The sequence below is a fragment of the Emys orbicularis genome, chromosome 14 (assembly GCF_028017835.1).
Source record: "Emys orbicularis isolate rEmyOrb1 chromosome 14, rEmyOrb1.hap1, whole genome shotgun sequence".
Lineage (NCBI taxonomy): Eukaryota > Metazoa > Chordata > Testudines > Emydidae > Emys > Emys orbicularis.
In genome coordinates, this window is record NC_088696.1 from 34231583 (window position 1) to 34245665 (window position 14083).

A 14083-nucleotide genomic window follows, 5' to 3' on the forward strand; every position below is an offset into this window, starting at 1 on the left:
CTGCATAATTTCCCCTAAAGGATCCACAATGCCTGGCCAGAGACCACTATAATTACTTTGAGAGGTTGTTGTGAAACAAGTGTGTGTAATTCAAGCTTGTAAAATTTCCTTATTTTATGTTGGAGAAAGTTTATGACTAACAGCTGGCAGTTTGTGAAAAGATAGTGTGTGCACTTAAAGTATATTGTTTAAGCAATGAATTTTGCAGAACTGTATTCGTCAACATCTTTGATTAATAGAATTATACAAACTAATCTGCAGGAGCAGGATTTCAGCTTACATGGCCGACAGCAATCCTCCCCCTATAAAAATTCCTACAACACAAGTAAACTAGTTCACAACAGAAAGAAACTAAAACACTGCCTAACCAGTCCAATCTTTTATAAAAATGGAAACCTTTGAACTGTCTTTTTTTTTTTAAATAATGCTCCTGTAAATTTACAGTCTACAAATGACACCACTAGCTTGTAAAATACTCTGCTAAAAACATTTCCCACTGAACAGAATGGAAATCTATATTTACAAATTAGAAGTTTTTCCATATACGAGAACAAACCCAGGTGACACAAAAAAGGCAGAGTTCACAGAGGCCTTGTCTAGACTAGGATAGATGTGTGATGTCAAGAATGTTATTAGAAGACTAAGACACATCATCTTTAACATGAGCTAAACTGGCAGAATTAAAGCCTAAGGGCAAGTCTAACTCTAGACGTGGAACATATTAAAGTATACACTGCTTTACTAAACTGGTTAGTTAAACCATTGATGTGTTCTAGCATCACACCTCTAAATCCTAGTCCAGGTAAGACCTGAGTGGCAAAAGTCTTCAAACCAGGCCTGTTGATTAATCGCAGGTAATTCATGCGATTAACGCAGTTTTAATCACACTGTTAAATAGAATACCAATTGAAATTTATTAAATATTTTTGATTTTTCTACATTTTCAAATATGTTGATTGAAATTACAACACAGAATACAGGGCTCACTTTATATTATTATTTTTACTACAAATATTTGCACTGTAAAAATGATAAACAAAAGAAATCATAGTTTTCAATTCCCCTCATACAAGTACCATAATGCAATCTCTTTATTGTGAAAGTGCAATTTACAAATGTAGATTTTGTTATATGACTGCACTGAAAAACAAAACAATGTAAAACTTTAGAACCTACAAGTCCACTCAGTCCTACTTCTTATTCAGCCAATCACTAAGACAAACAAGTTTGTTTACATTTACAGGAGATAATGCTGCCCTTTTCTTATTTACAATGTCACCTGAAAGTGAGAACAGGCATTCGTATGGCACTTTTGTAGCCGGCATTGCATGGTATTTACGTGCCATATATTCTATACATTCGTATGTCTCTTCATGCTTCGGCTACCATTCCAGAGGACATGCTTCCATGCTGATGACGCGCGTTAAAAAAATATCTGTTATTTAAATTTTGACTGAACTCCTTGGGGGGGGGGGGGGGGGGAACAGTATGTCTCCTGCTCTGTTTTACCCCCATTCTGCCATATATTTCATGTTACAACAGTCTCGGATGATGACCCAGCGCATATTGTTCATGCAGATTTCACTGTAGATTTGACAAAATGCAAAGAAGGTACCAATGTGAGATTTCTAAAGATAGCTACAGGACTCGACCAAGGTTTAAGAATCTGAAGTGCCTTCCAAAATCTGAGAGGGATGAGGTGTGAAGCATACTTTCAGAAGTCTTAAAAGAGCAACACTCCGATGCAGAAACTACAGAACCCAAACCTCCGAAAAAGTAAATCAACCTTCTGCTGGTGGCATCTGACTCAGATGATGAAAATGAACATGCATCGGTCTGCACTGCTTTGGATCGTTATCAAGCAGAACCTGTCATCAGCATGGATGCATGTCCTCTGGAATGGTGGTTGAAGCATGAAGGGATATATGAATCTTTAGCACATCTGGCACATAAATATCTTGCAACGCCAGCTACAACAGTGCCATGAGAACACCTGTTCTCACTTTCAGGTGACATTGTAAACAAGAAGAAAGCAGCATTATCTCCTGCAAATGTAAACAAACTTGTTTTTCTGAGTGACTTGCTGAACAAGAAATAGGACTGAATGGACTTGTAGGCTCTAACGCAGTGGTGGGCAACCTGCGGCCCGCGGACCACACGCGGCCTGTCAGGGTAATCCGCTGGCGGGCCGCCCGCAGCTCCCAGTGGCCGCAGTTCACCGTTCCCGGCCAACGGGAGTTGCAGAAAGCGGCACAGGCTGCAGGGATGTGCTGGATGCCACTTCCCACAGCTCCCATTGGCCGAGAATAGCGAACCGCGTCCACTGGGGAGCTGCGGGCAGGCATGCAGATTTAAACAAACTGTCTGGCGGCCCGCCAACAGATTCGGCCCGTGGGTCGCAGGTTGCCCACCACTGTTCCAAAGTTTTAGATTGTTTTATTTTTGAATGCAGTTTTTTTTGTACCTAATTCACATTTGTAAGTTCAACTTTCATTATAAAAAGATTGCATTACAGTACTTGAATGAGGTGAATTGAAAAATACTATTTCTTTTGTTTTTTACAGCACAAATATTTGTTGTGTATATATATATATATATATATACACATATATATATATATATATATATATATATACACACACACACACACACACACAAATATAAGTGAGCACTGTACACTTTGGGTTCTGTGTTGCAATTGAAATCAATATATTTTAAAATGTAGAAAACTTCCAAAATATTTAAATAAATGGTATTCTATTATTGTCTAACAGTGCGATTGAGATTAATTTTTTAATTGCGCAATTAATCATGATTAATTTTTTTAATCACTTGACAGCCCTTCTTCAAACCACTGTAACCTTGGAAGGGGGGGGGGGGGGAGAAACCCAAAACAGAGGGCTGTTACCACCTCCCAAATCAAGTTTTACCTTGGTAGGATACTCAAGATTTTGTTCACCCTTACAATTTGATCAAAGGCCATGAAGGGCTTTTGATGTAAATAAAATAAGATTCCTGACCCTGAAAATGGATCTCAAGCCTATGCAACAACTTCAGAACTTTACTCCTCAGACCAAAAGTCAGAAGTTCAACAAGTAGGACATGGGTCATTATCCAATAGTTCTTCCTAGAAATCAGAAGCGTCATACCACATTTCACAACAAAATCAAGTTGATGCAGTCCCAGGAACTTGGAATCCATTTGGAACCGCAGCTTCTCTTCTGTTCTACTCACTGTAGAGTCCTACTAGTGATTATTTTTTTAAATTCAAGCTTGTACTCTAACTCAAAGCTTTAAAACCTGTGGTACTGTCACACAAAACATTACCATGACCATCCACTGCTGTTTCCAAAGCTTCAATGTCATTCTCCTCCTCTGTGATCTTAAACCACTGGTCTCATCAGTGGAATTCACTGAAGCCTGCATCACATATAATTCCTTGCCAATATCCACAGAGGTATTTTTTGATTAAATCACACTTCGGGAGAGAGTTTACAGCTCTGTAAAGCCAGATGCAGATGGGCATAATTCCTAGCTAGAGGCAGAGTTTGACAGCCCATTCTGATCTATTGCCATCTACAAAAAAACCATCTTAAAATTAATTAAAGGAATCAAATTGCAAAGAGAAAATAATACATAAACTACTGAGTTATGAAACATCCCTGAATTTTGGCTTGTGAACTAATTTTTTTGGTGGGGTCGAATAGCTAAAAGGGAAAGAAAGGACAGAGTACTGATGATCCAGCACTTTGAAACAGCAGTTCATACCTCTCAGAGACATGATTTCACGGGCTCTGCAAACTCAGGCGGACATTGCTGTATGGGTTACACTCATATCACATCTTGGAGGTTTTCTTTGCAACCATACCAGCTAGACGGTTTTTAAAATTAAATCAAACTTTGATAACAATTGAGAAGTCTGTGTGCCTCCTTTACTAATCTATCACATGCCCACCCAAAGGAGAGGAAGGTGTAAGACACAGCACACCCTTTAGGGAGCACTGGGTTAAATATTCAAAACACCACCTGCAAGTTAGTTTGCCTTAGTAGAAAACCGGGTTTCAGAAATTCCAATTTTGGAAGTGGCTAAATTTCCAGAGGATGGAAGACCCATGAGATGAACATGGAAAGCTGAATGATCTGGCCTGTGTGTCTAGTTTCTCAGGGAATCTTCAACATTATCCATTTGGCAATTATGCATTTTCTTGTTCTTAACTGCATAATCCATGGGAGCCTCATGTATTCTCAATCCCACAACCACAGAATTTCCTGCAGAACCCCCAACTTGCTGCAGAAGTATGCTCCAGAATTTAAGCTTTTATAGATGCAGAATGATCTTCTAACATCAACTGAGATTAGCTGATTCAGTTTCTTCCTGAGCCTGCAAATAGTTCTGAGAAGTATAAACTGACTTTGTTAACTTTAATGAGAGTGTTAATTCTGAAAGTGAATGATGACGACATCACTACTTCACTATTTCACTTCTGAGCATTGCATCACAAACCTCCAGCAAAATGCTCATCTCAAAAATCCAGACCACTTTCTATTACTTCTTAGGTACTAAAGCTCCAAATAATCCCTGAGGTGTCAAGACCTCCAGCTTCGTCCTTAACTTCTCTAACACATTTTCAAATCAAAATACTGCAGCATATGAATATTAAAGGGAAACACAGAAGAAACTGAATGCAACATCAAATAAACTAACAAAGGGGACACTGCATTGATTCTATTAGGAAAAGGCTACACTACCACACTACATTGCCGCTGTAATGCATCTGGTGAAGATGCATTATGCTGACGGGAGAGCGCTCTCCCACCAGGATAATTATTCCACCTTCGCAAGAGGCGGAAACTATGTCAGTGGGAGAGCGTCTCCCGCCGACACAGCCTGGTGTGAATACCATGTTAAGTCGGGGGGGAGGGATAGCTCAGTGGTTTGAGCATTGGCCTGCTAAACCCAGGGTTGTGAGTTCAATCCTTGAGGGGGCCACTTGGGGATCTGGGGCAAAATCAGTACTTGGTCCTGCTAATGAAGGCAGGGGGCTGGACTTGAAGACCTTTCAAGGTCCCTTCCAGTTCTAGGAGATGGGATATCTCCATTAATTATTATTATTAAGTCAATGTAACTTACGTCGCTCGGGGAGAGGGGGAGGAGGGGTGTGTGTGTGTCTCATTTTCACTCCCCTGAGCAACGCAAGTTACATCGACTTGAGCGGTAGAGTAGACCAGCCCTGAGTCCTACATTCCTCACATTTTTAATTTATCTGAGATTGCCAAGGAAACTTCCAGTGTACTGTACTGAATACTACAGACGTCAGGTCAAGTTTGCTGCAGAGTCCGCAACGTGTACTTATGGTATTTATTAGAATAAAGAAACTGCCTTCCTCACATCTTACATTGTCTGCTCATTGCAGCGAGGTATTTACATCAGTGTATGTAAATGGGAACTGAACGGAAAGGCGTCCCCAAGCATGCGGAACATATGTACTCCACTTCTCTGCACACAGAGCCAAAATGTGTTGCAACAGACCAAAATAAATAGGCTTGATGTTAATATAACATATACAAACAAGAGAACTACCTAAATCGAATCTTCATTTTATTCTTAAATACTCAATGGTATTCATAGGCCAACATGTTTATTATTGGTAGGCCAAGTACAGTACATTGGCCCCAGGACCTACAGAACAATCCTGTATGAATAATACGTTTTAGGGCTTCTGGTAACAGGTGTGAATCTAGAGTACAATTTAAGTGTTGACTGGGTCTCCTTGGAATCATATCTACTACATTCATATCTTGTCCATTAAATCTGTTGCAGAAGTGATGCATTTTTTCCATTACAAGTGAATTACTGTATGTCACTATATTAAGAAACAGAAATTCCTGCCAAAATTTTGGCTTATTTGCGTTCATTGCTTTGAGAGAGTCTGAGCATACTCAGATTAATGCTAGGAAGATAAAGCAAAGTGCTGAAAGGCCATCTGTCCAACTGTAGTACACCTTATACAGAAGAGAGTGAACGAAATAGTGTATTTCAATTAAAAAAACATTGTAATTTTTAAGGCTTCCTTGCATACGATTTGCTAAGCTTTTACAAATAGCCTGTGTTTCTCTTACTGTCTGGATTTAACAGGGTCAGCTCTATCCTTTACCACAATCAAGCTGCATCTACACTACAGAGACTACACCAGAATAATTCATTAGCATAGACGCAACCTATTCTTCCGTCGACATAGCTGCAGTGGGGTTAGGTCAGCATAGCTATGTTGGTCAGAGATGTGGTTTTTTTCACATCCCTGATCAATGTAGCTATGTTGACCTAACTTTTAAGTGTAGACCAAGCCTCAGTTCTGCTGTGGCAATTTTGACATAATTAGAGTACAGCTATTTAACGGCTTTGTCCCACCATCTCCCTCTAAATCTTGGTATTGGAGTGCTGTTACCACTATAGGCATGTGTGACGTTATGAGTGTAATATGGAAGATGACAGGGCCAGAAAGAGTTAATTAACTCACCGACTGACCTGACCCATGGGTGAACTGTAGAAACTGGTTAGGAAGATATGTAAATGAATAGAGCTTTGAAATGCAAGTCTGCATTGTTAGAGATCTCAAGGGTAGATGTTTGCTCAGGTCTTGTGATGTAAGAAAACAAGTCTTGTCTATTGCTATAACTTTAATTCAAAGATCAAAAAAGGAATATTAACATTTATGATGATACTCGAGTGAAATAGTATTATTGTCTATATGTCTCTTTGAAGGTTGTGGTAACCTGTATCTGAACTGTTTAATGGATAGATTACCCTGTGCTAATTGCCAGGATGTTTGAGAGAAGGAGAATTAAGCCTATTGTTTTCTCAGGCCGAAAGGCTGCTGGAAATGTATAAGAACCCTGGGACATGATCCTACTGCATCTCAGATCTGCTTTGGGTTTCAAGAGGGGGAAACCTTAAGCCATAAGGATTGAGATCCCCAGTCACCGACTGGAGCCACCCTGAATATGGACATTGGACTATAACCTATAGACTATTTCTAAAAGGACTTTTGTCAACTACAAGCTCACCTCTGCTATGTATCTGAACCTCAAGAATTGAAATCAAGTCTGTATGTATATTGATCTTTTAACCAACTCTTTCTCTTTTCTTTTTTTAAATAAATTTTAGCTTAGTTAATAAGAAGTGGCTATTAGCGTGTATTTTGGGTAAGATCTAAGTTATAATTAGACCTGGGTATGTGGCTGATCCTTTGGGATTGGAAGAACCTTTTCTTTTATATGATGAAGTAAGATTTTCAGTAATCATCATCATATCTGAAAGGTGTGTCTGGACGGAGGCCTGAGGCTTGGTACTTTAAGGGAACTGCGTTGTTTGGACTTCTCAGTAACCAGTGAGGTACTACAGGAGCTGTTTTGTGCTGGCTTGGTAAACCTAAGTATTGGAATATCCACCAGCTTTTGGGGTTTGTCTGCCCCGTTTTGTTTGCAGATCACCCTAATTGAGTGACCTCAGCTGGCTCCCACGGGCAGCACCGTCACAGCATGCTCCCGGAATACATACAGTAGATAATCATAAGAATCACTTAGGAGACTATTCACCCATAGATGGAGCAGAAAGATCTCCAATCCTTTAAGGCATTTTTTTTAAGTCCTCAACTTATTTGAAGACATTTGTATTCGCCTCAACTTCTCCCTTAGCATAAACTGGAAGATTTAAGAACACAGCATAAGTGGAGGAGAATAAAAAGAACTTAGTTACAGCCACATGTAGGCAGACAAGGCTAGATGGAATTACTGCAGAAACTGAATTTTATAAGATGAGTCTAAAGTGCCCTCTGAAGGTATGACAGAAAATTACAAGTCTAAAATCAACATAACCAAAAAGCAGCTCCTCCTTTACTTTCCTGTCAAGAGAAGAGGTGACCCGTGCCTGCTGATAGGTGGGTGGGGGGAGGAAAGGGGAGTGAGGGCAGCGGCTTCAGCTGCATTACTGAGCATGCTCAGTCCATGTGAGCATGCTCAGTACAAGCCAAGCAGCAAATCTGCAGGTTGGCCGACCCTGCCCCCCCCCCCCGCCCCTTTCAGTATTTTCCCTTCAAGAGTTGAGAGCATCACTATTACTCATACAAAAGCATTTTTCTTCATTCTCTGCTCCTTAACATCAGTTCTTGCAGAAGAAACAGTGTTTCCATCTATCCTAACAAAATGTTTAGAAAAGTTCCCCACTATCGCTATATTAGCAACACTGGGAGCCCTGGAAGCAGTGGCTCATTGGATGCCAGTACAATTTTTAACACTGTTAATTAGATGTTAGCTAGCCCACCATGGTCAGGCTTGCATGGATATCATTGCAGGATTGGGGCCTGTGACCCAAGAACCCCTTAATGCCAACTGGCAGGGGGGTTATAAGAATATCCTGATTCTGGCTCACCAAAGAATGTCCATGTGAGATCATAAATGAAAGTGAAGGTCAGGTTAGTGGTTGTTAATATCGTTGGGAAATGTATGTACAGAGACTACATATGGAATTATGTATTACTCCTGGGGGCATTCTGCACCAAAAAAATAAAAATTCCGCAAAATTCTGAAAATTGTATTTGTCAAATACATGTGGAGACTCCAGCATGGCATTCGGGAGCAGAGGCCACTGGCTGCACAGATGTGAGTGATAACAGGCGCTCCAGGTGTGGGAAAGCAGGCTCAGCAAGCCAGGACCAAGTGTGGAGAGGTTTAGTGTGGGGGGGATCCAGGTGTGGATTGAGAGGGTTCTGTGTGAGGCAATCTGGGTTCGGGCAGCTCAGTGGAGGATCCGAGTGTGGGGGGCATCTGGGTGCAACGGTAATGGGACTCTGCAGGGGGGTCCAAGTGACGGTGGTAGGGGCTCAGTGGGGGGCGGTGACTGGGAAGGATAGAGCTCGGCAGGGGGGTCTGGGTGAGGGGAGCTCAATGGGGGGAGTCCAGATGCTGGGGGAGTGGGGCTCAGTGGGGTGGGGATCCAGGGGCAGCTGGTTGAGGCTCGGTGGGGTGGGGATCAAAGTGCTGGTGGCTCATCAGGGTGGTCCAGGTGCAGGGGGAGAGGGGCTCAGCGGGGAGGGTTCTGGGTGTGGGTGTGTGTGTGGAGAGGCTTGGTGGAACGGTCTGGGTATGAGGGATCTGGATGCACGGGGGTTGGGCGGATGGGAGAGCATCTCCCCATACTGTGATCCCTCCCACTGCAGCTGAAGAGCAATGGGTGCAGGAAGCGGGGGGTGAGGTGGAGGGGAGATAGGGGAAGAGTTTGCAGAGCTTCCTGCAGCCTGGGGATAAATCTTGGGGTGGATCTGACCCAGCCCTGGATGCCATGCAGGGGAATACGAAGTCCCATTCTCCCCAGCCCAGCCAGGACTAGCTGAGCCCGGCACAGGGTAGAAGCCACCAGCCAAGTATCCCCCAGCCCCGCCCTCTACCCCACTGTGATTTACCTGTGCGGGCTGCCCTAGGCACCCAAAACATACTGCCGGGAGGGTCACATGACCGCTCTTGTGGCTTCCCTTTCCTTCCCCATCAGAAAGTCATTTTTCTGCGGGGAAGCAAGGAAATCTGCACGGGACATGAATTCTGCGCATGCACAGTGGTGCAGAATTCTCCCAGGAGTAACAAGCAAGTCTTCCTCACACTGGAGGCAGGAGGTTAACAAGGTGGCTCAGAGTCCTCGGTACCCCAAGAATCATCACTGGGTCTTAGAAAATTCAGGTAGCAAAATTCTTCATCTTCCAGAGGAACCTGTACAATCATGGAGTGGGAGCTGCTGAGGGGAAGGGAACACTACATTTTTTCACCATTCAAGTTACTTTCTATACTCACTCTGTCTTTGTCATGCAGCATGTCTGCATAGCATGATCTGAAAATAAAATAGAATTTACAGATCAAAACACTGCATATTAACAATCACAATATAAATTTGTTAGCAGATATAAGAATCATCACTGTGAAGCAATTATTCCTAGTGAGTGAGTAAGTTACTGTGACACAGTGATTTGTCCATTTAAGAGGCTGTTTGATTCCCCACCCCTAGCCTCAAGAATTCAGGTCACTTTATGGTTCTGGGTTTTCCCATTTTGAGTGGCATGAGTATATGAATTAATGGGCTATGAATTAAGTGTTACATGTAGTACAATCTTTTGTTTTTTCTGTTAATTCTTGCAGTATACTCTATCTTGAGAATTCTTAGAAAAATCAGTACAGAGCAAATACAGGTTTCAGAGTAGCAAATACATGCACCTATGGGTGAGTTACTGTCAACAACTACTAATGACAGAGAATGTCAGATGCAATCGGTTAGTAATTAGGAACTAGGGAAAGAAAACTGTCCTCTTTTTATAGACAGCTCTATAGAAAGGGAGTACTAACCACAGAGGACTGGTTTGGAGCTGGCTAGTAAGTCAAAATCCTCATGCTATTTAAAGTGGTACTGATAATAGAGAGTGATTTTATAACTCTCTCTCTCTCTCTCGCACATACATAATCACTCAGGTTATTATCAGTACCAATGTAAATACTATGAGGATCTTAACATACCCGCCACTGTATTCCCCCTTCCCCCCCACCACACACACTTCCCCCAACCTGAGGAGGACAAATAAATGCATGTTTTTTTTAATTTGTCTGATTTGAACACTATTTTAAAAAAACCAATAAGCTGACCCAGTCTTTTGATCTCTTTGATCATTACTTTCAACTACTAAAAGGTTGTTACAAGAATATGATCAATGAGAAACCATTATGGCTGGGATTTTCAGAGGAGCTTGAGAGTCAGATACTTAACTCCCACTACATTTTGATAGGATTCAGACACTTATTTCACTTCAGTGCCTATCAAAATCCCAGCCTAGATAATCATCCATTAATAAAGGAAATGCTTGGGTGAAGCTACTTCAATTAGTATTTTTACAACGTTCCACTTGATATAAGTTAAGATACAGGTGAACTTAGCCTAAATGACTGTCTAAATAATGTTATTAATCCCAGGCTCCACAGGCTTTTTCTGTAAAGGTAAATTTAAGTAATATCTTAATTTCAAATTATTCTTGTTTTAACTAGTGATGCAGAAAGCCTGCTTAGAAAAGTGTTTCCACCCTCCCCTCTACTCACTTATAAAAGATACACACAATTTATTTGAAACTCTGTTATCTTCACATTGCATTCATTTTTTTACATTTCATTAATCTGCATCTAAGGAGAGTGTCAAGTGTTTTCTCCCATCATACCTTGCAATCTCCTGATGGTAGTCATAGTTCTCATCTTCCGCTAACCATTCCACAGAACCTGTGGTTGGATTGGCCCTTCCACAGAAGACCTTCATAGTTTGTATTCTTTGTGTATTGTGAAGACAGTTTTATGGAGCTGGCTTCAATTCAAATAATTGCAAATTTTTGTCCTGTTATCAGAAACCTGTTTAAACAAAATACAAGTTATGTTATGACATATACTAACTCCTCCTCCTCCCTGTTTTATAGGCTTCATTCCTAAGTATCTCATTAGTAAGGCAGCGAGTCTTTAATGGAGATCATGGAAGTCACGGATCCCATGACTTTCTGGGACATCCGTGACTTCTGCAGCAGCAGGTGCAGCTGACAATAAGGCCGCCCGAGCAGCTGATCCCAGAGCAGCAGTCCGGGAGTAGTGGCGGGTCCCTGGGCTGCCCCCAGCCACAGCAGTGGTGGCGTGCCAGAGCTCCCCACAGAGCAGCAGTAGCATTGCCGGCGCGCCCCACCCCCCTCATCCCCAGCACCTACGATTTAGTCAGAGGTATTTATGTTACAAGTCATGGACAGGTCACATGCCCTGATTTTTTTGTTTATTGCCCGAGACCTGTCCATGACTTTTACTAAAAATACCCATGACTAAATTGTAGTCTTACTCATTAGTAGCCTCCTTGCTCTTCCACCTTTTGCTTTATTCTATTACATTCTTGACACTTGTAACTTTCTCCTAATCCTTATATGCCATCTTCTCATTTATGATTACTCACTATGATGCACTTGGGGGGGAGGGATAGCTCAGTGGTTTGAGCATTGGCCTGCTAAACCCAGGGTTGTGAGTTCAATCCTTGAGGGGGCCACGTAGGGATCTGGGGCAAAATCAGTACTTGGTCCTGCTAGTGAAGGCAGGGGGCTGGACTCGATGACCTTTCAAGGTCCCTTCCAGTTCTAGGAGATAGGATATCTCACTTCTTCTGTGAACACTACCAATATGACAATCCAGAAGAGGAATAAAAAGGCTAGAAATAAAAAGGCTAGTAATAAAAGGCTATTTCTAACCTCTGTGAAGTATGCCCCTCATTCACTGTATGATGTCTTGTAATATTTCTTTATCTAATTCAGGGGTCGGCAAACTTTCAGAAGTGGTGTGCCGAATCTTCATTTATTCACTCTAATTTAAGGTTTTGCGTGCCTGTAATACATTTTAACGTTTTTAGAAGGTCTCTTTCTATAAGTCTTCAATATATAACTAAACTATTGTTGTATGTAAAGTAAATAAGGTTTTTAAAATGTTTAAGAAGCTTCATTTAAAATTAAATTAAAATGCAGAGCCCCCGGACTGGTGGCCAGGACCCGGGCAGTGTGAGTGCCACTGAAAATCAGCTCGCGTGCCGCCTTTGGCACAGGTGCCATAGGTTGCCTACCCTGATCTAATTCAAAGAATTCTTTAAAGCAGGATCTTGTCTTTTCTTCTGCTTTTTTTTTTTTACAAAGATGGAGCACAACAAATATATATATAACCTATAAAAACATGTATATGGAGAAAAAATTAGTAATTTGACACATAAGGTGAAGAGCAACATACTGTGCAAAAGGAAAATGGTTAGTCCTGACTCCTGATGGCCAGAGATTAAAGAAAATATACAAGGACTTGTAAACAGATGAGACCATTTAACCTCCAGTAGGGGATTCTTTCAAGACATGGCATTTATTCTATTCTGTATAGGTTCTTATAGTAGGCACATCACTGTAGTGTCTTGAGCACCTTCCAGATGAGCATTAAGCAATGTGACTACACTTCTGTAGTGTGTTGTTTGTTGTCTATACAATAACTGAAGAGAGATCAACGCACAAGTTCAACAATTTTGATAATATATCAAAAAGTCAATACCCTTTTTGTAACTGATCTATGGAAAACCATAAGTGGTTTCTTACGATGCATGTTTTGCGGAACTGTTTCGTAGAGCTTGCTACACTATCTGCAAATAAGATGTTAAATAAACACCAAGTTGAGCATTAAAAACAACCCTAGACATCCATTTCAACTCCTCTTTTAATTATCAAGTTTATGTTTTAAAGAACTCAACCCAAATCTCTGCGTGTATCATTTTTGAAAGACACAGAAACAGCAGCCGTGACAAACTCCGCTTGGTCACAGAACAGACAGAGAGGGAAATGGCAACAACAAAAAATCCCACTGACAGGCAACACAGCCTCAGTATCGCAGGGCTCAGGCATGCACAGGTGCTGCAGAGCAATTCAAAGCCTACCTACTTCTCATGTAACACTTTCCGCCCCCAGATCGCCAGGCCCTTGGCACAGAAAAGCGCCAGACCTGTACTGGGCTGGGGCCCAGTGGCGTTGCTCCGGCTTTGAGCAGGGGGTGGGACTAGATGACCTCCTGAGGTCTCTTCCAGCCCGGACACTCTGTGAGTCTGTGGACTTGGCAGCTGACTGGGACGCTCACGGGCAGAAACGGGGGGAGGGGCCCCACCTCAAGGCCTGGAAGATGGTGGTAGGAGCCCGATGGCTATAAGTGGTCCTAGGACAAGAGCCGGGCGCTGCCCGTTCCCGGGAGCAGGGAGGACCCGGGGACGCGTTACCGGCCCGGGGACCTGCACGGGCGGAGGCCCCGCCTTGCGACGGCGCAGGGAGCCAAGGGCAGAGCCCAACTGCGGCCCAACCCAGCCGACGGGCCGGCTCCCCGAGCCGAGCCCCGCCCCTCAGGGCCAGCGCCGCATGGCGGGGCGGCCGATCCTTACCGCCCTGTCAGGCGCGGGAACAGCAGGCCACCATCTTCCCAGACTGCATTGCGAAAAAAAAAACCGCACGCGACCGGAGAGGGG

General features: G+C 42.5%; 1 protein-coding gene across 1 annotated transcript in view; it reads right to left on the bottom strand.

Moving 5' to 3' along the window:
• The window catches only part of PRMT7 (protein arginine methyltransferase 7), a 45899-nt gene extending 31865 nt beyond the window's left edge, over positions 1-14034 (bottom strand). The window contains exons 1-4 of the mRNA XM_065416576.1: positions 14000-14034; positions 12297-12429; positions 11244-11427; positions 9841-9877 (exon numbers count right to left, since the gene is read on the bottom strand). Of these exons, the coding sequence (XP_065272648.1) occupies positions 9841-9877; positions 11244-11338 (132 nt within the window). The 5' untranslated portion in view covers positions 11339-11427; positions 12297-12429; positions 14000-14034. The remainder of the gene's footprint in view (positions 1-9840; positions 9878-11243; positions 11428-12296; positions 12430-13999) is intronic.
• Positions 14035-14083: the final 49 nt, after the last annotated feature.